Source organism: Rhipicephalus sanguineus, chromosome 6, assembly GCF_013339695.2.
Source record: "Rhipicephalus sanguineus isolate Rsan-2018 chromosome 6, BIME_Rsan_1.4, whole genome shotgun sequence".
Taxonomy (NCBI): Eukaryota; Metazoa; Arthropoda; class Arachnida; order Ixodida; family Ixodidae; genus Rhipicephalus; species Rhipicephalus sanguineus.
Genome location: NC_051181.1, coordinates 77,530,325 through 77,554,307, shown reverse-complemented (window position 1 = coordinate 77,554,307; position 23,983 = coordinate 77,530,325). Strand labels below are relative to the sequence as shown.

General features: G+C 47.3%; 2 protein-coding genes across 3 annotated transcripts in view; both read left to right on the top strand.

Moving 5' to 3' along the window:
• The first annotated feature begins 363 nt into the window (after positions 1-363).
• LOC119395911 (uncharacterized) overlaps positions 364-23,983 on the top strand; it is a 595,703-nt gene continuing 572,083 nt past the window's right edge. Inside the window, exons 1-3 of one of the 2 annotated variants that reach the window (XR_007416533.1) lie at positions 364-543; positions 3,018-3,642; positions 7,501-9,801. Coding sequence is in view for 1 of the 2 variants with exons in the window: in XM_037662927.2 (XP_037518855.1) it covers positions 519-543; positions 3,018-3,642; positions 7,501-9,655 (2,805 nt within the window). In the remaining variant the exon portion in view is untranslated. Of the gene's footprint in view, positions 544-3,017; positions 3,643-7,500; positions 9,875-23,983 lie in introns of those variants that run through there. The other variant, XM_037662927.2, reaches the window with a different exon arrangement.
• LOC119397364 (disintegrin and metalloproteinase domain-containing protein 10-like) overlaps positions 21,478-23,983 on the top strand; it is an 82,137-nt gene continuing 79,631 nt past the window's right edge. Inside the window, exon 1 of the mRNA XM_049416540.1 lies at positions 21,478-21,559. Coding sequence (XP_049272497.1) covers positions 21,478-21,559 — 82 coding nt within the window. The remainder of the gene's footprint in view (positions 21,560-23,983) is intronic.

The following is a 23,983-nucleotide window of genomic DNA, read 5'->3' as shown; positions in this document are numbered from 1 at the left end:
ACTACCCATCATTCCCATGGTAGCTGAACGATCGCAGCGCCAGAGTCCCCTCTAGTTAATTTTAGGAAACTCTATGGGCTACAGAACATTTCAGCACAGCCCACAGCGCGCAAGTTTATTGTGTGGTCCACAGAATAAAGCTGCACTCTATTCTGTGGTCTGGTCCACAGAATAAAGCTGCACTCTATTCTGTGGTCTGGACCACAGAATAGTCACTGCGTTCACCAATTTTGTGACCTCCTCAAGCTGCCGCGCGCGCCGGAAATTTTTAAAAAGTTGTGTGCACATGTGCGCACTCATACTATGACGTCACCGAACGTCAGCTGACAGAAGCCAGGCCGACAGAAGCCAGGCCAGAAGCCCCGCCAGGCCCCGCCCACGCCAGCCTCGCGCAAAGTAACATGATCGTGTGGATGTTTTGATCGCGCATCGGACGCATCGGATGCGTCTCTTCTCAAACTGCGTCCAGGCGCTGCCTGTCGCTGGTGCCTACGGCTGTAGTCCTTTGATAGCCCATAATGTCGTCTTCGATCCTCAAGAAACGTGAGTAGTGACTTGAATGCAGTTGCATGCACGTTCTTAGAATGCTCTCTGACGTTAGGTCGTGCGCGGTTGGCGCCTATTTTCTCAACGCACGACATCTCTTTGCTGGCGTAAGCGTGTACGGGGGGTATCGGTGCGTAGTCGTTTCACACTGTCCGTTGAAGCGTCCCAGCCGAAATGTGTTGTTACGGTAGGTTTGTAGCTACACCGTAGTTACGGTATTGCTTGCTTTTTCGCCACTTTCGCACGCCGACCGCGGCGGCACGGCGCGGAGACTTGGGACAGCTATCCCCACAACAACGCGAAAGAGCGTCTGTCGTATGTTGCATTCCTCCATGCATGGTCTGCAGCGAAGCCCGAAATCGAAAGGCGATATCGAGAACTGAGGTAGTGTTTCGCTTATTTCTGGTTATGTAGTAGCGGATCAGGCCGAGAGAATTTTGCCAGTGGACACAGGCAACAGAGTTCCAGCGTAGCTGACGGATAAGCCTGTGTTATATTTCATTATTGATCGGATATTTGATAGGGGTCAGCGCGTGAAGATGAAGGATATTCGAGCCAGCCGACGGCGGCCTTCGATCGTTACTTAAACCTCATTACACATCAGAGCGTATTCGTGATTATTGCAATATCCTGGGGTACCCCCCCCCCCCCCAAGACGAACCTGCATCCTCTCATTTTGTGTCCGAACATTTAGCCAGTGAAGCAAGCGGACTGAAAAGCAAGCGCACTGTGCGAATATGTAACCCCGGTTTTGTAATGCCTTAGGGCACTGAGGGGTAACTGCTGAATAATTATATAATAAAGAAATCCACAGTAGGCTGAGCCATGTAAAGGTAGTCTGGGCTGAAATGACATTTACATTAAAATGCCCATAGACCAACGAGGCTTTGTACACGTACTTACGTTTTAACTTCATTTGAGATAGTAGAAGAGTGTGTCATATCTCCGATGAACTCTTTGCAACTTCTATGTTCGGGTTTGTATTATAATAATTGAGAAACAAGCTGTGTTCATAGGATCTGCGTCGCTCTGTGCCTGCTTGGAGGGAATCGTAGCTACACTTTTGAATCTATGATTTCGTGCCGGAACGCCAGTACCCGTATGTCATTGTACGACATAACTGATTTTAAGGTCTTTTAGTTTTTCGTGCTTTGGCAATATTGGCTCAGTCATATTTGCTGAAACATGCAACATTAAGTCCATTGCCCCCCTAGAACACAAGGTGATAAATTTATATTGATAAAGAGTTATGCAGGCCCTAGCAGATGCCGCAGAAAACTTCGGTGTTGCGGCGAGTTGGTATGGGAAGCTCAAGTCAGCAGTGCCACCTGTTCTTGACCAGCTTATTCTTTTTCTCTTCTGCAAGAGTGGTGCTTTTGGTAATATGAAAGGATAACTTACCTTTGACTCGTGCCTGCAAAAGCCGACTCCAAGTGAGGCTCCATAGTGCATTCGCTTGCCAAAAGCGTCTGTGCTGAAAATGGGTGCGGTGTCCAGGCTATGTAGAAAGTAGCAATGTAGATCGTAACGAAAAGGTAAGGAGCAGAACAAAAAAAAAAAATCTGGGTAGGCTTATAAACTTTCTCAAAATGTGAAGGCAAAAGCCTGCTTGGACATTATATTGATCTGCTGTTCAGCACACCAGCTACGTGTAGCTGGTGCGCTCACTTCTTCTGTTGGACCATTTGACTTGGACCGCACACGTCGTTCAAACATAGACAGTTAAAGGGACACTAAAGCGAAACAACAAATTAGTTTATACTGATAAACTATACTTTGAAAACTCTAGTGTAAATAATTTCACCACCGTGGGTTAATTAAATGATGAGGAAATCGGTGTCAAAAGTTTCACTTTCAAGTACCCTGCCAAAATCTCGGATGTGGACGTCACGGATTTCAAATCGTTCTTTTTTTTTTCGGCCGCAATGGCTCAACGAAATTTCCTGAAACTCGGTGTGTCAGAAGACAGTGTACTTCATTTTAACCAATTAGGAACTACGTAAGCCCTAGTAGACGCCATCAAAATCTGTGACATCACGGCGACTGGTGAAGTGGCGTTGCCTTCTGTGTTTTCTCACTTACCGAGCATCTTCTTGCAGCAAACTTGGCGTTTTTGGTGCCGTGAAAGAGTAATTTACAAATACAAGAAAAAATCTTTTTTCTCTTTAGTGTCCCTTTAAGGCTTACACCTTTAAATAAAAATGCTGAAAGTGCAAACAGGTGCACACAACAAGATGAGCCATTGATCACATTCATAAACGTTGCTTTGTAATTAAAAAGAAAATTTGTGAGCTGTTTGCTTCACCTGTTGCTAGTGCCGTCCCTAATAACTGGCAGAGAAATCCTAGCTGTTTGAACGCCTCGGTGCATGTTGTGTTCTCAGTGTGCTCAACCTGTGCCCATTTTAAGAAACTCTGCAGTGTTGAAATTTGTCACAAAGTTGAATGCTAATGATGTGCTTTTTCTTCCAGCAAGAGTTTCCAAGCTTGCGGCGTCTCCTCAGACAGCTTCTAATGCAAGGAAGGTCAGCTCTAAGTCACCCAAGTTGTCTGCAGCCAAGCCTAGCAGCAAGCCCACTGATGAGGGGCCTGATGATGCAGAAAGTGACAAGGTTTCTTTGCCAAGGACACTGAGGTTAACCGGCAAGACACGTACGTGGTCTGCTGCCGAACTTCTCAGCAGCGATTCAGAGGCATCGGGCACTGGTGACGACACTCCTCGCTGCAAGAAGACAAACTCGCAGCCAAAGGGCACAGTAAAGAAGTCGCTGCACCAGTCCACCGGTGAACCAAGTGCTCAATCCAGCAGCAGCAATAAGTGGCCAGCTCAGCCTTCCAAGAAAAATGTCGGAAAGTCTGGCGGCGGGAAACCTGTTGGACAATCTAAAACAAAAAAGAGGCCTCGTAAGGATCCCGTGCAATGCAAGGACAGCTCCGAGAAGGTTCCACTGACCAGTGCCAATACGACGAATGCTACAGTCAGCTTGAACTGTGCTCTACCGGTGAAGAAAGAGAGTGGGATGGAGAGTGAGCTTATGGACAGAAATGTAAAAGCATGGCCAGCCGTTCAACATGACAAAGCTGTGAGGCAGCCCATGTAAGTTTCTTGTGGGGATAGGGCATCGAGTCCAGCGTGACATCACTAACCCTATCTCCACATCTTTTTTAAACCCTGACTTCTTTTCCTGCTCCACAACGTAATTTCAACAGTAGCATTGTGTTTTCACTTCACGGCAATGACCTTGACTTCGTGGGCGTCGGCATGATAGGGGGGTGCAAAAGGGGCACTTGCCCTTTACCCGTGCCACAACAGCACCCCTCCCCCCCTTCTGTACAGTGTGTTGCTTTTACAGCGAAAGCTGTTATGAGATCATTTCAACGGCCGTTTTTGGCGCCGTAGTTGTTCGCCGCCGCTGGTGTTCGTAACCACTATCGCTCGAAATAAGAAAAAGAAACGAAATAAGACAAAATTTCCAGGATGGAACGGAGTTCGAACCTGGGCCCTCTGCGTGGGAGTCCAGTGTTCTACCTCTTGAGCCATGCCGGTGCTTCAAACTTCCTTGCAAAAAGACGCTATACAGGCTTCATGTCCGGAAGGAACCACATTAACATATGTAATTTAGCGTGGTAGAAGAGTGAAATAACAACCACACATCACACAACGCGAATTCTGTAACCAGGCGTCACACAATGCGAATTGCGCAACGAGTGGGCTGTTGGATGCTTCCAACCCATTACAAAGGGCTCTGCAATAATTCATCGTCATCAGGCACAACACCAACAAAGTTCGCATAATGCCTTGCATGTTTTTAGCGAGTACCACGGCTCTCCGTTGAATGACGAAAAATGGCATAGTGGCTGCTTCCCTACTTCACAGAAATTATGATGATTTATAGCGTAGTGGGTTCCTCACAAGTGCACTTGCCTTGGTTGCTAAGGAAGGCCATAAGCCCATGATTCATTTCCTCAATAAAGTTCTTCCCCCCTCTCTCTTTCTCACGTCGACGTATGTTATATTGCATGGTGGGAAAGTGAAATAGTGACTGGGCGTCACACAATGTGAATTACGTAACTGGTGAGCCGTTTAAAGCTTCCAGCCCATTACAAAGGGCTGAGCCACAATTCATCGTCAACAGTCGTCACGTCAACAAAGTGCACATAATGCCTTACAGATGTGTAGCTGGAACCTCGCTTCTGCGCACAATGATGAATAATGGCGTTGTAGGTGCTTCTAAACTTCACAGATATTGTGATTTGTGGCGTAGTGGGTACCTTGCTAGTGTACTTGTATTAGTAGCCCCAAGAGAGTATACAACGGGCTCTAGAAATGCCGCTCTTCCAGCTTTCGCTGTGACTGTGCTGCGCTTTCTGCGCAGGCCTGGCGTTTTTTGCAAAGCATTCAGTATGTTCGAGAGTGAAGCTTGCAGCCGTCTCACAGGAACTGAGGCGCATGCTGTTTTGTCCACGTCGCTTGTCATGTGCAGTACATCAAAGGTAGCAAATAGTGATGCAGTCAGTATGACACTTTAGATAGTAAAGGAGAAAATGTGCATTTTCCTAGCATCATTACCGATACTCTGTGCTAGCTGGTAGTGTCCTATTGACATGATGCATCACACTCAGCTTGTAATTACCTTTTGGGATTGCACCACAAGTAAATCTGTTATTCACTTCAAACAAATATATCCTGACAAAATTTTTATGCAGAGCAAACCAGCAATTGCGAAGTTGGAGAGTCTATAAGATGAAAAAATATTGTGTTGCTTTTCAATCTCTGTGATTCGATGCTTGCTGCTGCTTGTGCACTGCATAAAACAGTAAACGTCAGTAGTAATGAGGCACGTGTCTCATGAAAGGTGTGGGCCCATGGTACACATGATTGTGTGCTATTCGCCCCCTCATTCCCATTTCCTTCTTGTGTAGCCTGCAGAAACTTTATGAATTGTTTACAGGATGGCATATCAGCTGATGAAGTGGGCAAGCATAATTGTCTTTTTAGTCCTTTGCTTGTGAAAATGAAAACGTCTATAACACTTAACTGCCTGCATACTTTGAGTACGCAGGTGTGCCATTCGTGTGCCATGGAAAGGCTCATATTTTGTATTGGAAAAAACAGCTTGACAATTCCCATGGTTGTCAAGCATGAGTATTACCAGTCCATCATTATGTAGATGCGAGCAAAGTACAGCATGTGGGCTTTGTAATGAGAGTATAGAAGCAGGCTTCTTGTAATCTATTGTCTCTCGGAGCCTGTAGACTAGCTGTGAGTTTTCTTTTGCAAGTACATTACTTGGAATGATAATCTGGTAATCGGCTCTCTAGAGATACGCAATGCTCTCATCTTCCTTCATATTGACTATGGACTTCCTTCTTTGACTACATGTATGCGGAACTACCGCAAGCGAAAAACCTCAGTGAACTTGCATGCTTACTAAAGAGAAAGTACAGTCCACATATAATTTAAAGTTCCTCCTTAGCACACACATTGTGCCCTTTTTTAGAAGCATAATCTTGGCCTATTTCATACAATACGATATTGTAAACTCAGTAGCCAGTACAATTTTGCAATGGAAAAATGATTGTATTAATTAGGTTAGCCAAGCTAGCAAAAATTTAAACACGTATAATACACTGAAACTGGAACAATAGAGCACTTTAAAATAGTATGCGAACTATTGTAAACGAAAGCTGCAGTCCTTGTTGCCCAGAATGCAAGTGAAGAAAAGTATATGTTAGCTTTGACTAATATATCTTGTTACAAAAACTGAGAAGTACATTTGTGAATAAGAGGCCACTGCAGTTAAATCTTTTCAGCTTGTGGTACAGTGATTAAGCCTGTGTAGAGGGTTGAACTTTTTTATGTATTGTGTTACATCCCACTGCCTCATGGCTTTTCTTAATGACTTCACACCTTATTGGAACTTCTTCTCATTTAAGTACTCAATTGATTTCTAGATCCTACTAAGTGATCACTTGTTGCGTTGCATTGTAGAGATTGTTGTATGCAACTCTCCATCAGTTCTCCATGTGATGCTCAGTGTTGTGATTGCAAGCACTGCCTTTTAACGCGATAGCGTTAGAGAGCACGTGTCGCAGAAATTCCGCCGTCAGCGTCGGCACCGTTGGTTGTGAGCGAAAAATCGTCCGTGACCGAAAAACCAAGAAGCAAATAAAATAAAATCTTCGGTTTCATTGAGGATAGAACCCGGGCCGTTCGCGTGGCAAGCAGGTGTCCTACCACAAAGCCACGATGTTACTTGCAGCTGCTTCGGAAAAAAACACTACATAAATGCCATGTAGTGGAAGGAGTCCCCTAATGCACTTTCTTCGGCAGGTGTCACGACGAAAACGAGCCCATTTGGCGATTTGTAGGCGCATTTGGGAGGCCATCAAACTACGTCGAAAAAGGCCGGGATAGTGCAGCCATCGCCGCTGAAAACACACACGAACTTTCAAACAAAAATGGACAACTATGTCCATCTAGCGGAAAACATATCAAGCTAACGCCGGCTTGCGGAGGCGTTGATCAAGCAAACAGCAACTTCTAGATAATGTGCTGCCATCTGCGAGGCATTGTGAGGCTCTTCATGGCCTCCGAGATGGCGAGCGCACGGTGTATATCTTGGAGACCATGCGACTCTTGCTTTAGGTAAAAAACCTGTACCATTCGCGCGCGTGTGTGTGTCTGTGTGCGTGTGTGTGTGTAACAATGCACATTAATAAGCATGCACTTAGTGGTTGAAGTGCGCACTAAGGGCCGGATTTCGCTATCGCGTTCAACTCTTAAAGGCGAAGCTTAAGGGTCCCCTAATTTTGTTGCAAACAGATTAAGGTTTAAAAGATGAGGACGACGTTTGTTGATTGTGTGTCCTTGTGTCATGTGCAGTTCTACGCAGTACATGTCCCAGTCAACCACACTGACTCAACCAATCATCTGAACTTGTTCTTTCTGCAGGGTAAAAGGACAAGACAGCCCTTACAAGTGCAGTGTTCAGGGATGCCCCTCAAGCACGGACAAGTGCTTCGTTGGTCTCTGGCTGTTCGCGCTACCTTGTGAAAAAGGCAGTACGGCACTGCGCTCTGCTTGGCTGAACAATGTACCCATCGACCCGGAGGTCAACAGACCACGAAGTCCCCGTGTGTGCTTTCAGCATTTTGAGAAGGCTGACTTTGTGTCCAATAAGAACCGCCTTGTGGGCCTTTGTGATAAGGCTGTGCCTTCAGTATGTGTTCCAACACAAACCAACCCAAAAATGAAAGGTCACAGCGTCCATTCAAAACAACCCAATGTTGGCATCAAAGCAGGTGCCCCAGGAGGCAGTGGTAATCTCATTGAGGCAGCCAAGTCTAAATTCATGGGTAGAGCCAGAGTAGATGGCAAATTTAAGCCAAAATATGGAGTCTGCAGAAAAATAGGTTTAAAACCAGCCAAACATTCACTCGTAAAAGCTACAGAAATAGTTGCAACAGCAGAGAACAGCTCAGATGCAGCAAGCAATGCAGTATTTACAGAAACTAGTGCAACAGATTTACAAGCGAGTAGTGCTGCTTTGAACCCAGCAACAACGCCAGGTGCCAGACACTGTGCAAAAACAGCTCCAACAAAGAACGGTGGTTTGATGCACAAGAAAAAGTCTAAATATACAGTTGACAACAGGATTTCAGCAACAGGCAGCAGTTCAAAAGTGAAAAAACAGTCAAACTCTATGCTTGAGCGAAAAGCAAACCGAATATCGGACATTTCTCGAACTGACATCCATCCTGCAGTTTCCAGTGATTCAACAGGGGAACCCAGTTCAGTGTCGTCAAGCTACTCGAACTGTGCAGCCACAGCAAGTGCGATAGGCAGCAGTTCAAATATTGCGCATAATTCTAAGCACCTATTTGGCAGAGAAATGGGTCCTTTGTCTCACCGTTTCTCAGAGCTAATGGACCAGTCAATATCTGTTTTTGCTGGAACAACATCCGTGCCAAGCAGCACAGATTCAACAGGCCAGCTAAGGCCCTTCAGCGACGTTATGTCAGCATCGACACCAGACATCTCAAAGCCAGCCTCTACAGCATCGCTAAATGGTGGAACGGTCGCAACCTTAGAAAAGGAGCTTTGCACACCAGAATCGACTGTTGCGAAGAAACCATTTACAGTAGCAAGCAGTATGAAACCAACAGCTGAGTGTTTGTCCAGCACAAGTAGTTTTTCAGCAGCAGGAGGCACCACAAAGTTAATGGTGAAGCAAGAAGTTGTCCAAGAGACCAATCTTTTCCCAGCAGACCTTGGCATTAGTGTCACTCATTATGTGCCACCGGAGAATTGCAAGTTGCGTGTTGACCAAATCGATGGTACAGTTGACGGCTCCGATTCATGCCTGTCGCTTCCATCTAGTGTATTGACCAGTCCTCCTTTACCTGGGCCACTTTGCTTGCCTTTGACAAGCGAGTCTTGGAGCGCAGGATTGATAAATGAATATCAGAATCGTGCTTCAAGTAATTCTACTGGCGCCACTAGCCCCACTTGTGCATCATCTGGTGAGTGTGGAATTGCCAAGCCTTCTTTTGCCATAAGGAGCCGGTGGGATTGCAGGCGGCGCTCAGCATCGTTGCTCAATCCTGGTGAAGTTTTGCCTGAAAATGCTTTTAGGACCGCGAGTACTAGACACTCCTCGCCCCAAAGTACTAAGGAGCAGACTCTTGAATGTGCTGCAGAAGTAGGTGCGGGTAGTGAATCTGACCACACTACTGGCTGCAATGCTGACTTTGCATCGAAGGACCAGTGGGACACTTCGAGGCGTACTGTTGCCATTGGTCAGGAATGTGGGACTGGAACTGGCGAACTTGAGCTAGCAGTTGTTCCTTACAAGGCACAAGTGTCGCGTCCAGGAAGCAGCAGTACATGCTGCACTTCTGATAATTCCAGTGTGCCCAACGAAAATGATGGCAGTGAACAGGGTGACGAATCCTGTGATGAGTGGGTGCCGTTTGATCCTTCCCATGGAAAGTATGTCATAGAAAAGCACTGCATAGGAGGGGAAGATCTCGGAATGAGTGTTTACTGTAGGTTGACGTGGCTTCCTACGTCAGCGGCTGACGGCAAATTCAGCAGTGGCCCTTAAGCCACTGGCTGCCGACAAGCAAATTGACCAAAGCAGAATTCCAGCAGCAAAAGTGCTGTAGTCGACTGTGATCAAAAAAAAAAAAAGGTACTTGAAGGATGCAGCAGTGTGCAGTCATGTTGTGCGCTGGTCGCTCCCGTTTCATTGTTTTATTTATTGTAGCATGTACATCGCTGTGTTTTGCAATAACGCGTGTTGTGTAATAAACGATGTGTCCGAGTGAAGCGTAGCGTGTGATGAGAACTGTTCCAAAGAAGAAAAAAAAGAATGGTACCAGAAGACAGGAAAAATCTGTCTTAAGTGGCGGTGTCCCACATGCTAAAAGTAAACACGTGTATGCTGGATGGCTATTGATGTAGTGAGGTGTGCGAGTGCTTTGGCGTTGTCTCTAGCACTTAAGGAAAACTACATGCAGTAGTGCAAACCAATAAACGTGAAGTTGGGGCCTTCTATGAGCAATTTGCCAGCTAGCCGAGTTTACAATCTGTGTGGCATGCAACCTAACACGTTGCATAATGGAAGGAATTTGACGCGTCACGCGAATACAACGACCGAGTAATGTTCGAGCTCGTGCATCACAGAAGACGTTTTGGCCTTATGTCTTTGGAAAAGGGGGGAGGGGATGGGTGTAACATTTCTGACCGAAGTCACGCTCAAGTTTGCGCAGCGCCGTCCGCCGCCCCAGCGGAGGGAGGGGAAATCTTCGGTAGCTCGGACGGGTTGCGCTTGCTTGGTTTTTCCCGTAGCGCGCGCCGCAAGATGAGCTATATGTACCCTTCGGGAGAGTGGCGATTGTTTCATCTCGCCGCTCTCCGCGCCCCGCCCCAGCGCCGCCTTCTTCTCGTGACGTAAACCCTCTCTCCTCGCCGGCGGCGGCGGGCGGCAGTGGTGGTACTATAGTGGTGGTGGTGGTGAAAAACTTTATTATAAAAGAGAGTGTATGAGCCCCTGAAAGGGCCCTACAGACTAGGTGACATCCTCAGTCCGGGACGTCATTGGACGACACCGCTGCTATTGCTCGCGCAATGAGGGCTTGTTGGGCCCCCAGGTCAGAGCAGCTAAGCAGCGTCGCCTCCCAGTCCTCTCGCGTAGGGTTGGGGAGGGGGGGAATGGGTGTGTTCAGCTGGCAGGCCCATACCATGTGGTAGACATCGGCTGTCTCCCCACAGTGCTTGCACCTGCCAGTGACTGCTGGATCGAAGTATTGTAATATGGCCGGGCATAGTAATGTGTTCGTTTGAAGTCGGCGTAGGATTCTTTCTCCCGCCTTATCCAGACGTTTGGCGGGGGGTGGATACCGGCAATGCTGGAAGCGATAGTGCTCTACAGTTTCTTTGTACCTGAGCAGCGGCGGTTGTGGGTTCCAGTCCATAGGGTTCAAATGAGGTACCCGGGGAATGAGCGCTCGGGCAGCCGCGTCTGCGGCCTCGTTCCCTCGAAGTCCCTGATGGCCTGGGGTCCATACCAAGCGTTTTGGGGTGGGTTCGGCGAACCTTGTGCTCGCATGCAGAATTTCGTAGGCAAGGGGTGAAATTTCCCCTGCCAGGTAGCGGGCGCAGGCTTTGCGAGAATCAGTAATGATTACATTAGAAGTTTTGATTACATTAACGCTATAGCGACCTCAGAGCGGCAGCGCGGAGCCGCGAGCGCTGGCGCGCCGCAGACTGCTGAGTAGCGTGCGTAGGTCGTAGGTTGCGAAGCGCCTGTGCGAAGCCGCGTATGGTCTCGCGCGCGTATTCATGGCGACTGCTCCTTGCATTCACGCTTGAATTTGTTGTGTGCTATGGGCTGTTGTTGCGTGTGATGGGCTGTTGTTTAATCCAAAAGCGACAACGCCTTTGGATTAGAAACATCAGACGCAGCAAATTGGACCCCGACCCTACTGCTCCGTGTTATGCGAGATACGTACTTGAGTATTTCGCTTGAATATTGCTGGTATTGTAAACAGCGTACCATTAACACAAGCTTATTATTCGTTGTGCAATGGGGCCCTTTCAGGCGCACAAACATTATAAATCATTTTGCCACGCTGAAAAAAGGAGTTTTATGGTTCGCGTTTCGAACGCTTGGGCACATTAAAATTTTGCAGCGATCACGCTATAAGTGTCAAGCCTGATGTGTTGCGTTTACGTAATTTATCGCGCGTTCTGAGCACGAGCTTGGAATGTTACCGTGATGTTGCGAGGGGAAGATTTATTTCGATATCGCGGGATAGTGCCTCCGCGCGTCAGCTGCGGCGTTTACATGTGTTGCACGTTATGTCACGTTATGTGGTCTGCGCGTCTGTGACTGTCAGCCTGGTGTCATTTACCGCAGTGTGTTGCCGCGTGTGCACATGCTACCAGTTTTACGCTTAATTCGCGCAGGTAAATTATTCCGCGCCTCTCTGCTAAGCGAATGTGCCTTCGCTTTTTGTTGATTCACGTATGTGCGCGATGTCTGTGCTCGTGCAGGAAGCTCTAATTTCGTGATTATAGGAAGTATAGAGCGTGAAATTGAGCAGAAAAATGATTTTCTAAAGTAAACCAACAGGATGTCCGCTATCACAGACTAGCAGTACGAAGTAGTGTTTTCATCTAACACTCGCCTTCTAGGGGACCTGCACCTGCTCTGGCGAAAACCTTAGATGCCTCAGCAAACGCGAAAATTGACCGCCGGCGTCCGCGGGGGTCGGCGTCCCGCGTCGGAGGCGTCAACACGAGGGATGTCAAAAATCAAGTAATGACGTCACCATACCACCAAAGCTTGTGACGTCATGATGACATCGAATAACGTGACTTCACGCGATGACGTCATCATATGACTTCGCCTATTTGCACTGCCTTCGTGATTGGCCCACCCATCACGGAGGCTGTGCAAAGCGCCGATGTCATGTGATAGCGTTATCAGGTTACGTAACGTAAGCTGACGTCAACATGACGTCATTGTCACGTGACAAAGTTTAGCTATCTATGATGTCCTACTGAAGTGATCACATGATTTTTACTGCCTCCAAGATCGGAGGCGTTGCAAGCTTTTTCTGCTCGTTCCCAGGTCTTGCATTGCCTCCGTGATCGGCGGGCAATCACGGAGGCTGTGAAAAGCGCCGATATGTCATGTGATGACAATAACAGATGACGTAACGTAATCCGACGTCAGCATGACGTCGTTGACACGTCACAAATTTGAGCAATCTACGACGTCCTGGTGACGTCATCACAGGATTTTTTGCCTCACTCGTGTTGGCGCCGAAGCCTCGGGACTCCAGTCAATTCGCGCGTTTCATGAGGCATCTAAGGCGTTCGCCCTAAAAGCAATGTTTTAATGACCATGACATTCAACAGCGCGAATTCTGCTGGTAAAGTCACCTATGATCACTGTACTCCCTCATGCGAATTCTGAGCGCAGCTTTCTGTTCAGGCAACGCGAACTGTGTTTGAATTTCTGGCTATCCGCATTGGAACATTCGTTACATACTGCCACAGAAACTGCCAGTGCTCGAGTGCTACGCACGCCACTCTGTGCATTGCAGGCGTCATTGGCATCCCCATCACGAGCAGCGAGACAGTAACAGCGCACCCGCCAGCCCTGCACGCGCACGCAGCCAAACTAAGCCACTGCAACATTTTTTGCTCCTGTTGTCAGTCGCTGCTGTGCGAGCGTGCTGCTAGAGGCATCGTTATCTGTTGATAGTAATATATCTAAGGTATACATCGCGCTAAGGTGTGAAACCATTTATTTTGGAGGTTTTGTTGTCTGCGTCATTTGTTTGAGTAAAACCGACGGTCACCGCTCTTTTGACATGCCGTTTTGGCATATTGGCCCTTCTTGACAAAACATTCGAAGAATCATTGAGGTAGTCGTAGTGTACTTGCACTTTCACACAAAATGTCTAAAAAGTGTCTCGAGGTGACGTTATGGACTTGCTTGGCAAAATAGACTCTGGATATGCCGTAGCTATTGAAAATGCCAATAAGCAGTATGCAAGCACATTTGAGGCGCAAATGTTATATTAAAGAATATGTCTATTTTAGGTCTTCTCGTAAACCAAGACGTCTATAGCCGTTTGTAGCCGTTTCGAGACGCCCTTTAGATGTTTTTTTTTGTTTCGTGGGAAGAGACCGGTTTTCGCCAGAAAGGCGGTGAAACGCGCGCGCTATACAGCGCCCTCTCGCCGAGGTCGGGAAGCCTATAGACAATTTTACGGATGGGTTTCGGTGCCGCCATTTTGGTGCCAAACAGTGCTATGGTGGACGTATATGCTTGAAAACTGTTGGGTTGGTGTATTCGATGTTTCCTGACGTTATCAATTCACATCACGAGATACAAAAATAAGAAAACATTTGTTTAACAGCCCAAGTAATATATTGTTTTGCAAGTATAGCTTATGTAGTTGCACAGAAAAATAAGAACTGAGGTTCAAGAGCGCTTTTGCGCGCGCCTATCATTTCCGAACCAGAGCACAGTGCCGATCTTGTCGACGAAACAAGTTCGCGTCGGTACATTCTTTAGGGGCGAAGCTCCTTAAGGCGGCACCCGTTCGTCCCTCGTAGTCGTAGTCGTAGTAGTCGTAGTGCGTAACCAGTCTTACGCTTTGACCTCCAAGGTGGTGCCGGTGGGAGATTTTTCCTGTGCGTTGTTGAACAATAAAAAATTCGCAGCGTGCGCGTTAACTAAAAGCCGAATTCTTCTGTCTCTCATTCCCCATTAGCAGCCATTGGCATGTTCCAGTAGGAAACGTTAGTAGAAGTAGAAGTGTAAGTGTTAGCTAAAAGCCGACTTCTTCTGTCTCTCATTCCCATTAGCAGCCATTGTTTACCTCCAAGGTAGTGCCTGGTGAGATTTCTCCTGTGCGTGATTAAACAATAAAAATTTTGTTCAAAACGCCGTTGATTGATGAAATAAACCAATGAAAGACGCCAGATGTTTTGTAAAAGCAAAACGAAAGAACGCCAGATGTTTTGTAAAAGCAAAACGAAAAGACGCCAGCTGCTTAACGAAAGACGCCAGATGTTTTCTAAAGCAATGGTTTTCTAAACAATGAAAATTCACAGCGTACATGTAAAATTAAAGTGAGCTGCAAGTCGTCATAACTCATCGAACCTTTAGTATAAACGCGCCCGATCTCACGTCGGTGATGATGTACTGGGCAGAATTCACGGAAGATTCACGGTTTACCGATGAACCTCCGCAGCTTCGCCCACTCATCATCATTCACTCCGTGGATATGCTGTGATTTCTTTGTCTTCGTTCAGGCAGCTGATACATTCGATTATAAATAGTTGTTACCTTCTTCCCGGCATTTTCAGGGCTCCCTCGTTGCCTGAACAGCGCCCGAAGCATTGGGAAGTCATCGCAGAACGAAGATAAAAAACCAATACCTAGCACCCGAAAGGCTGCGATATGCGATTGGTTTCGTTTTCGCGCCCAACAAAATATGGCGGATTGAGCTCATGGGATTGTCGACAGATGGCGATGTACAAAATAGACTATAAGCGGGCAGAAATAAACAGAAGGTTATCGATTGGTGGCTACAATCAAGGCACGAGTGAAAATTCCTTCACGTATACATAGTGCTATAGTTAACCTCACTCTGTATTATGGCTAGGTGGCGCGAGCCGCCGCTCGATCTAAAAGGTACAGCCTTAACCATACATCCATCCCCTATTGGAGCACGTGTTCGGCATCGTCGTCCCATACCCACACTTCAGCTGTCTCAAAAACTCGCCAGGCCTACGCGGAACACGCAGCACAGTCACAGCAAAAGCTGGAACTAGCACAAGTACACATGCAAGGTACCCACTACGCTATAAATGATCGTAATCTTCATGAAGTAGGGACGCACCCGCTATGCCATTTTTCGTCATTCTGCGGAGAACCGTGGTACCCACTACACATCTGTAAGGCATTATATGCACTTCGTGCTGTGGCTGATGACGATGAAGAATTATGGCCGAGTCCTTTGTAATGGATTGGAAGCACTCAACGACCCACTCGTTGCGCAATTCGCATTGTGTGACGCCTGGAGGCTGGTTGTTATTTTACTCTTCTACCACCCTATATATTACATACGTTAAGGCGATTCCTTGCCCGACATAACGCCTGTAAAGGGTCTTTTTGCGAAGGAGTTTCAAACACCAGCGTGGCTCATTTACTACTGGAAGCCGAAGTGAAGGTTTCGGCGAATGCCGATGACGTAGCAGTATCTTGTACATCGCAAGAAAGTGTAAAAGAGACAATTGACGTTGTTAGGAAATTTGGCCAAATTACCTCGAGTCGAGTGAACTGGGGGAAGTGTCTGGGGCTATGGCATGGTGAATGGTCACCAGTCCCAGATGCTTTTGCCAACATTCCGTGGTTTAGAAGTCCAGCAAAGTACCTAGATGTACCGTTCGAGCGCCATAACCACTAGACCACCGTGGCGGGGCGGGAGGAGTGGCGTCGTAGACGCGGTAGACACGCTGGCGCCGGCGCGCGCGCAGACTCCGCCCCCGCCGCGCGCGGCTCGCCGCTACTGGTCTGCGCCGCATTCGAGAGGAGTGACGTCGTAGCCATAGACACAGTGGCGCCGGCGCGAGCGCAGCTATTCGCCTTCGCTGTGCAGTCGCCGTCTGACACTGCGCTGGGGCCGCTTGATAGCGCCTCTGACTGGCGTTTGCAGGCGGACAACGCCATGGAGAAGGAGAGCGCAAATGCTGCTCGACGGCGCAGAAGAGCCGAGAAGCTTATCTCATCGGATCCCGAAGTAGTTGCCTGGCAATTAGCGGTTCAGCGTACAAAGAATGAACAGAAGAAGGCTAATAATTCTAGACAATCTGGAAAGCTAATAATCAGCTGAACCTTTGCTAACGCTACGTGTATTCTGGCATAGCCGAGCTAAGCCACTGCAACATTTTTTAAGTAAGTTTTGGTCAGCATCCATTTCCGGTCAGTGAGGTTCATAAATGAATATCTCTTTACAGTCATTGGAGAGAAATTACATAAATAAATATGTGATACCATTATTCCAGTGCCATTGTATAGGTCAATAAACAGTAGAGGCGAAGGAAACGATGTGCTCAAATGAAGTGAAGAAAATGCAGATTCATTCAGGGGCGAAAACTCTCTCTTTTAAATTACATTCGGGTACTTTATCAGTGCGGACCTTCTTGGAAGAACGGGGTTGTTACATACCGTGGGGTTCTCATTGTTTTATCTGTAGAAAGCAGGAGACAATAGATCACGTATTTTTGCACTGTTTGGAAGGGGTGTACTTCTTGGATGTTTTACAGAGAACGCTGAAGAAAGAGTTTCCTTTTTATCCACTTGGATTCAGGTCTTTGTAGATAGAAAACGAGGATGGGATGCCTTTTCACCTAATTATGCTTCTTGGCCTCCACTACTTATGGCGGGCGAGAATGGCCGGATTTAACTGCGACCCTGACAGGCGACCTGCACGTGTGCTTTTTCGCAATCAATACACACTCTAAGCCGCAAAGGACGAAAAGGGGTTTGTGGTTCGTCCTTTTGGGGGGTAACTGCACTGCCACAACCATTACTCCCTAAAGGATGAACGATTCGTCCTTTAGGGAGTAACTGTCAGGGGACGAACTGTTAGTCCTCAGTTGTTTTGAGGGACGAAATGTCGGCGTGTAAAAGCTACCCCTTTTAGGGTGTAACTGATATATTCCTCTTTTTGCATGGTAGCTGCGGAGGGACGAACTGTTACCCCTGATGGGAGTAACAGTTGCCCCTTCTCTATAAAAAAAATCAATTTATTACAGTTTCTGGTTGAATTATCGAGAATTTGAAGGTTGATACATGCATTTGACGACATGTACAATTAATACGCAGAAATAAATTCAGAAGTAAACTACAGGAAATTCACAACAAAGACACAGGATTCGAACTCGTGACCATTGAATCAGCAGTCGCGTACGCTAACCACTATACCACACGCCAGTACGTAGCGGAGTGAATATTACCGGGGCTATATGTGTACTGGTACCGTCTCGAAGCTGCACGTCCTGCCATGTTAGTCACAGTAGCAAGATTCCTTATATTAGACGTCAGCCTTCAGTGTTTCGCAAGCAAGCATTCGGTGATGACGTTAATGAAAATGTAAAATGCGTTGGATTGGTTTTTCTGCGCGCGTGTATCGAGCGAATTTGGGCGCTTGATGAATGTATGTATATAACGTTCTCATGCTCCCGTCGCTGTGCCAAGCTTGCTCGCTTCTCACTGTAGACAACACGGTTGGTTATATTGTTCAGCGAAATTGTCTGTTTAATGACAAAAAAAAAACGAAAACGTCTAAAGATGCAACCAAGTTTATTCAACGACTCGTGTCAATTCTGCAGCATCGTGCGTACACATGAATTGAACAACTTTGTTGAATACAGAAGATAGGATGGCTTCCCTGCATTATAGGCGAGACAATGAAAAATGCAATGTTTTATCCGAATAGATGCTGTCCAGCCGACGTCAGGAAGTGCAACAGCACCATCGACAGCTGCTGAGAGCGTGTTCGTAGCTGCACGACGTTGAAGACGTTTCTCAGGAGGCGCAACGCTCTCATTCATCGATTTCCTGAAAGAGTAATTGCAGAAGCATTAATATTTCCGGGAGAACTGTTCGTGCACTTGCAGTTACGTCACAAGGCGTCTGTTAGAAATGCTGCATGCGTAAAAATTAGACGAAAACTGCTCTTTCACAGAACCTGACATAGTGCAATGGAACAGTTTAGAATGTGTTAGGAAGTTCAAAAAACCCGTCCTCGAGTTTAACGTTTCACGCTTTCACAGCGACACGCTGAGCCCACTTATTTATCAATAAAGCTTGCTCTTCATTTGAGGGATAGAAAAATTAAATGATTCCTAGCATCGCTACAAACGAGTGAAATCGCCGATGCCGTCGCCGACTGCCTGTGTTAGCGGTGCTAAGCCTTTAGCTAGACATACTATTTTAACAGCCAATCTTCCCAAATGACTTGTTTACCTTGCAATAGAAGATACTGTTTACGTAAATGTTCTTTTAAAAAGTTTACGTAAATGTTCTTTTAAAAAGTTTACGTAAATATTCTTTTAAAAAGTCGCGAAAAGTTCTGATAAACAACGTTTATTTGGGCAGCACTGAAAACAAAACTATTTTTGAACAGCTGTACTTGCTACAGCTAATGTTGAGCCTTCACCGAAGTTACCATGTTTCGATGGCCCAACCATCACGCTTGTAATTCTATAGCAGGCGAAGCAGCACTCACGACGCTGTGTAGCGCGAGCTCATCAATAATGCGTGTTTTGTTCACGCAGAACGTGAATGTTAAACAAGCGGTGACCGTTACGTATCAACTGCACACAGGTAAAATCACGCGGAGTGATGGCAGCCTTGTTTACACTCACCTCTCAGGCGATGCCCCAGTCAGCGCGTAGCATTTCGATAGCGTAGCACTTCAATCCAGTAGCAGATCACGTTTACCACAGCGCGATGATTCAGTCCACCACAAGTGATAGCAATCGCAACCACGAAACGAGAACACATCCACAACACACCGCAAAACCGCCGAGTCCTATATAGCTTGCCGCGCATACGACGAGAACACCACGCCGCGCATTGATACCAGGGGCGTAGCCAGAAATTTTTTTCGGGGGGGGGGGGGGGGGGGGTTCAACCATACTTTGTGTATGTTCGTGCGTGCGTTTGTATGTGTGCGTGTATATATACGCAAGCAAAACTGAAAAATTTCGGGGGAGGGTTTGAACCCCCCCAACCCCCTCCCCTTGGCTACGCCCCTGATTGATACAGCTTGGGCGCGAGCACATTTTTTTGTGTGGGAGCTTTTTCACAATTTATTATTATACCATATGAACGATATTACTTTACTTCCGCCGCAGTTGCCGTAGTTGAAAAGACCGTTTACACTTAAATAAACTGTTAACAGTTGATTTCTTTAGGGAACTCTTTGAATACGCGCATGCTGACCATTCGTTCGAGGCCGCCACTGCGCCGGAAAGTTCCATGGGAGTAAACGTTGCTCCCCGTGGTCTAACAGTTCCTCCCTCGCTTTGCACACGGCACCTTCGTATTGCAGTTAATCTCTCCGGGGACTAACTACCTGTTGCGGGGACGAAATGCAGCACTTACTCCCATTTCGCACCTTTGCGGCTTAGAGTGCATAGATGTGCTCCAACAACAAGACTTTGTTCCGGACTGGCTGGCCATGGTTGTACCCCTGGCATAGCGAGGGTCTCGTTCTGGCAGACTTGATGCTTTCAGGTAGTATGCGAGGGATTATTGATCAGCTGCCATCTCGTAATAAGTTCACGTGCTACGTGACGCCAACAGGCGGAAAAAGAGTGTTCCACACTCGCCGTCATGGCTACTGGCGGCGCTGACTAACGCTCCCACGTTTAAATACACATATATATCCCATAAAGTGGACGGGGGGGATGGCCGCCGCGGTAGCTCAGTTGGTAGAGCATCGGATGCGTTATTCGAAAGTCGCAGGTTTGGTCCCTGCCCGCGGCAAGCTATCTTTTCGTCCACTTTTCTTTCTTCACATTTACATTACATTTACTACTAATAACGTCCCCTATAGTTTCCTTGGCATTATTGTCCGTCAATATTGGCATTCTTTAAGGAATTTTAAACCCGTTTTTTTGTTACCTTGACATTCTTGTAGTATTGTGTATTACTGTTAATGGTGTCTATTATTGATGTATATGCGGCATTAATAAACCGGTAGTGAAGAAAAACAAAGAACCGGCGTGGCTGAGACAAGGTTTGAACCTCTGGCCACCCTTAAGTATTTTTAAGAGGACAACATCAGTCCAAATGGGACTGATGGCAATGCTTGTTCTTTTTTTATTGTATTATGTGTGTGCAATGATTGCTCTGTACAATGTCCAAGCCAGGCAATAAATAAAAAAAAACGGCGTGGCTGAGAGGAAGAATACTCGACTGCCACGCGAATGGCCAGGGTTCAAATCCCATACGATCCTAGATTTTTTTTCTTATTTAATATTTTTCTTATTTCGCGCGATAGCGGTTACGGGCACCGGTAGCGGCGGCGGCGGCGGCGGCGGCGGACAACTACGGCACTAAAATCGGCTGTTGTGATCTCATAACAGCTTTCGATGTAAAATAACGCAGCCAATGCACAGAAAGCGCACAAAAGAAACGTTTGCGCGGTGTCGCACCGCGCAAGCGTTTCTGCACGGGAACGATGCCCTCTTTGGCACAGTGGCGCCGCGTTGCGGCAGCTTTGGGTAGCGTACGAAGTTGTCCCATAGCGTGAAGGCGAAGTTTCGTAACCATAAGAAGCAGGAAGGAGTCTGGCTGCGCGCTCGAAATGAATAAGCTAAAAGGAAGCAAGTCGCCCGTTCTACGCCCATCCTATACGATCCTTTTCGGGCTTTTTCTTTCTCACAAATTCATTTCGGGGAAATCGATTCTACATATATCGTCATTTTCGGATCTTTACCATCTTATGGATGGAACGCAAACTTGCATGACTGCTCCATCTTTGGGTATTTTTGTTCATTGCATACTTTGTTTTAACTCATATACCCCATTCATGTAATTACGCCATTCATGTAGCCATAGGAGGTCCCCCCGTCAGTTTCTCTGAAAAATTTGGGACCTCCTGCTGTAATACGCTAACCATCTAACTCAACTGAGCTATTTAATAAACTTGACTTGACTTGACTTGATACATTTCTGTCCTTGCAACGTTGTCATATACCTTTACCGCCCAATTCTTGGTTCATACTCCTCGGTGGGTACGCGCCACGAAAAGTGTCTCATCATCGTCATCAGCATTATCGAAGGCGCACCGTCATCATGCCTAACGGATGCTCATGATAGAAATGCCGGTGGGACCGTCGCCAAGGGGTCTCGCTGCTTCCTTGCTGGCAGCTTTGGCGCTCCTCAGCCATGACATGCAGGCCGGTAAGTACGCTCATTTGCGAATATTAGAAAGCGTTTTAGATTTAGCTCCCGAGAGATTTGCATCGCCGAAGCGCATGCGTCAAACGAGAGCCACTCTTGGGCACGCACTCCATGTTCCGAAAATAGATTGCGGAACCGAAGGCCTGGGTTCTCAGTTGTAAAGCTCCTTCTCTATATTGTTCATCTTCGTGTGCGGCGGCACCGCTCTTTTGCCATTTCCAGTACTTACTACCACACTCCGTCAATATGAAGCCAACGAAAGCACAAAGGATATTACCTAGGTGTGGTTTTAATCGATGCGTATAAGCAATTAAGGAAGTAGGACTCTGGGAACTGAACCAACAGGGAGTTTTCGAATAGGGGCCCCAATCATTTTGGGTCCCCAGCGAAATAGCGTCGAGGCCACTGCGCATGCGCGAGACCCGAACAGCGTTTGGGTTTTGCGTTGGGGACGCTATTTTACGAATTTAGCGGGAGTCCCAAAGCCTGCCCCAAAAGCTTTGCGTCAAACACACGTGACGGCACCCACTGAAGCGACGGCTCTTGCAAAGACTTGGGTGACGTATAGGATACTGGGAGTGTCCAAAGCGCCGCAGACCCTATTCGAAAACTCTTAGCTCCTGCTTGACCCAAACCGAGTATACACGCAAAGGGCTTAAGGGCCCCAAACTTTTGGGGCCCCTATGCGGAAACTCCCTAATATCTTCCGGATTATGCGTGCGCTGCTTTACAAAACTGACCTTCGATGATAGCTTTTCTCCCGTCCATTTTCATGGGGATGCCCAAAAGTAACCGGAACAGCGCTGCGCTGGGCGGAGCTGTACTGCAGTATACTCAAGTTGTAATTTTTACTCGATTGCGAGTATGAAATCCACCGTAGTCTTCCATGCCCGCCAATCAACAGAAAAGCAAACGTCATTTTTTATAATAGTTTTATTCATTCATTAATGCGCGCCCCGCACTTGGTCATTCATCTTCGCTCTCGCTGCCGATGCCGCTTTCACATGGTTTGCAACTACGTTCGAGGTCCATGTCATCTTCGATGCCATTCGTGTCGTTGGAATTTCCTGTTACAATAACTTAAGCTGTTCACTATCAATTCCGACGCCACCGCACGCCACGCACTCACGAACCACGAAATTTTTCGTTGGAATGAATGAATGAACTTTATTCATCCCTGAAGGGGGCAACTGGATAAAGGGTGGGGGGAGGAACTACTTGAAGTAGGCCTCCTCTACTCTTTCAGCTCACTGCAGGATGGCCTCCTGAAGGTCGGGCCTCGAGCTGCGCAAGGCAGCCTCCCACTGCTCCTCACTAGAGATTAATTGTTTAAGGAAGAAGGGGGTGCTTAGGGCACCCCCACATGATGTGATTTAAGCCGGCTGGGGAAGCGGCGCTGAACTTACAAGAAGGAGAAGGTAACAGGAGGGATGAATTCGGTGGAGTAGGTAAGGGGAGGAAAAGGTGCGAGTCTGCAGCTGTCGCCACAGAACTCCACACCTGCGCGGGGATTCGTGCGTGAGTGGCGGAAAGGTTAAACGTTCTAGTCGGAAGTGTGCTCAAATGTCGTCGTATGTGATAAGCCGATCCCGCGCTGTAAACGGCGTCTTCTCCGTAGCGAGTTCGGACACATCTTATGCTTGCGCCCGGACCGTAAATCCTCAAGCACCAGCATGAGCCGCCTCGTTTCCTGCAAAGCCCGCATGCGCGGAAGTCCAGATTAGTGCTGCAATTTGGTCGAGGGGATGGGCCCATAGCATGGAAAGGGCTGGCTTAGAGACCCTACCCGCTCCGAAGTTCTGTATGGCTGTTTTGGAGTCGCTTACGATTACAGATGAATTGGGGATTGTGAGGGCCAGGGATATGGCCGCCTCTTCCGCCTCCTCCGTAGAGGAGGCAGGAATGGAGGCGGCCGCAGCGACCTGGTCGTGAGAGTTGAGTGATATTGCACAATGATTCCGGTTTCCATAATCGGCACTGGCATAATGATTCGGTTTCCATAGAGTACATCATTTGAAGAGAATTGTTTTTGAGAGCCTTTGCGCCCTGCCTCCTGCGCGCTTTGTGGTGCACTGGGTGCATGTTTCTGGGAAGTGGGGGAATGTAGAGGTTCTCGTGGTCGTGGTGTTGAATGGTGTACTTAGTCTTGGTGATGGGTGCCAGAGTGATAAAAAGAGTTTGTAGAATGTGTCTGCCTGTCACGGTGTTAGAAAGTATGCTATACTGGATTGTCTCCTGTGAGTCCAGCAAGTATATTGGAGGTGCCTGCACGCATAAGCCTTTCAGTGGAGGTCCGTATGGGGACCCGCAGAGCGAATTTAAATAATTTGCATAAAAGTGTATAAATCTGATCGGTCGTAGATAGGGTGTTGCGAATGTAATCCTCTGATAACGAAGACCTGAACCAAGCGGAGGAGGTCGGCC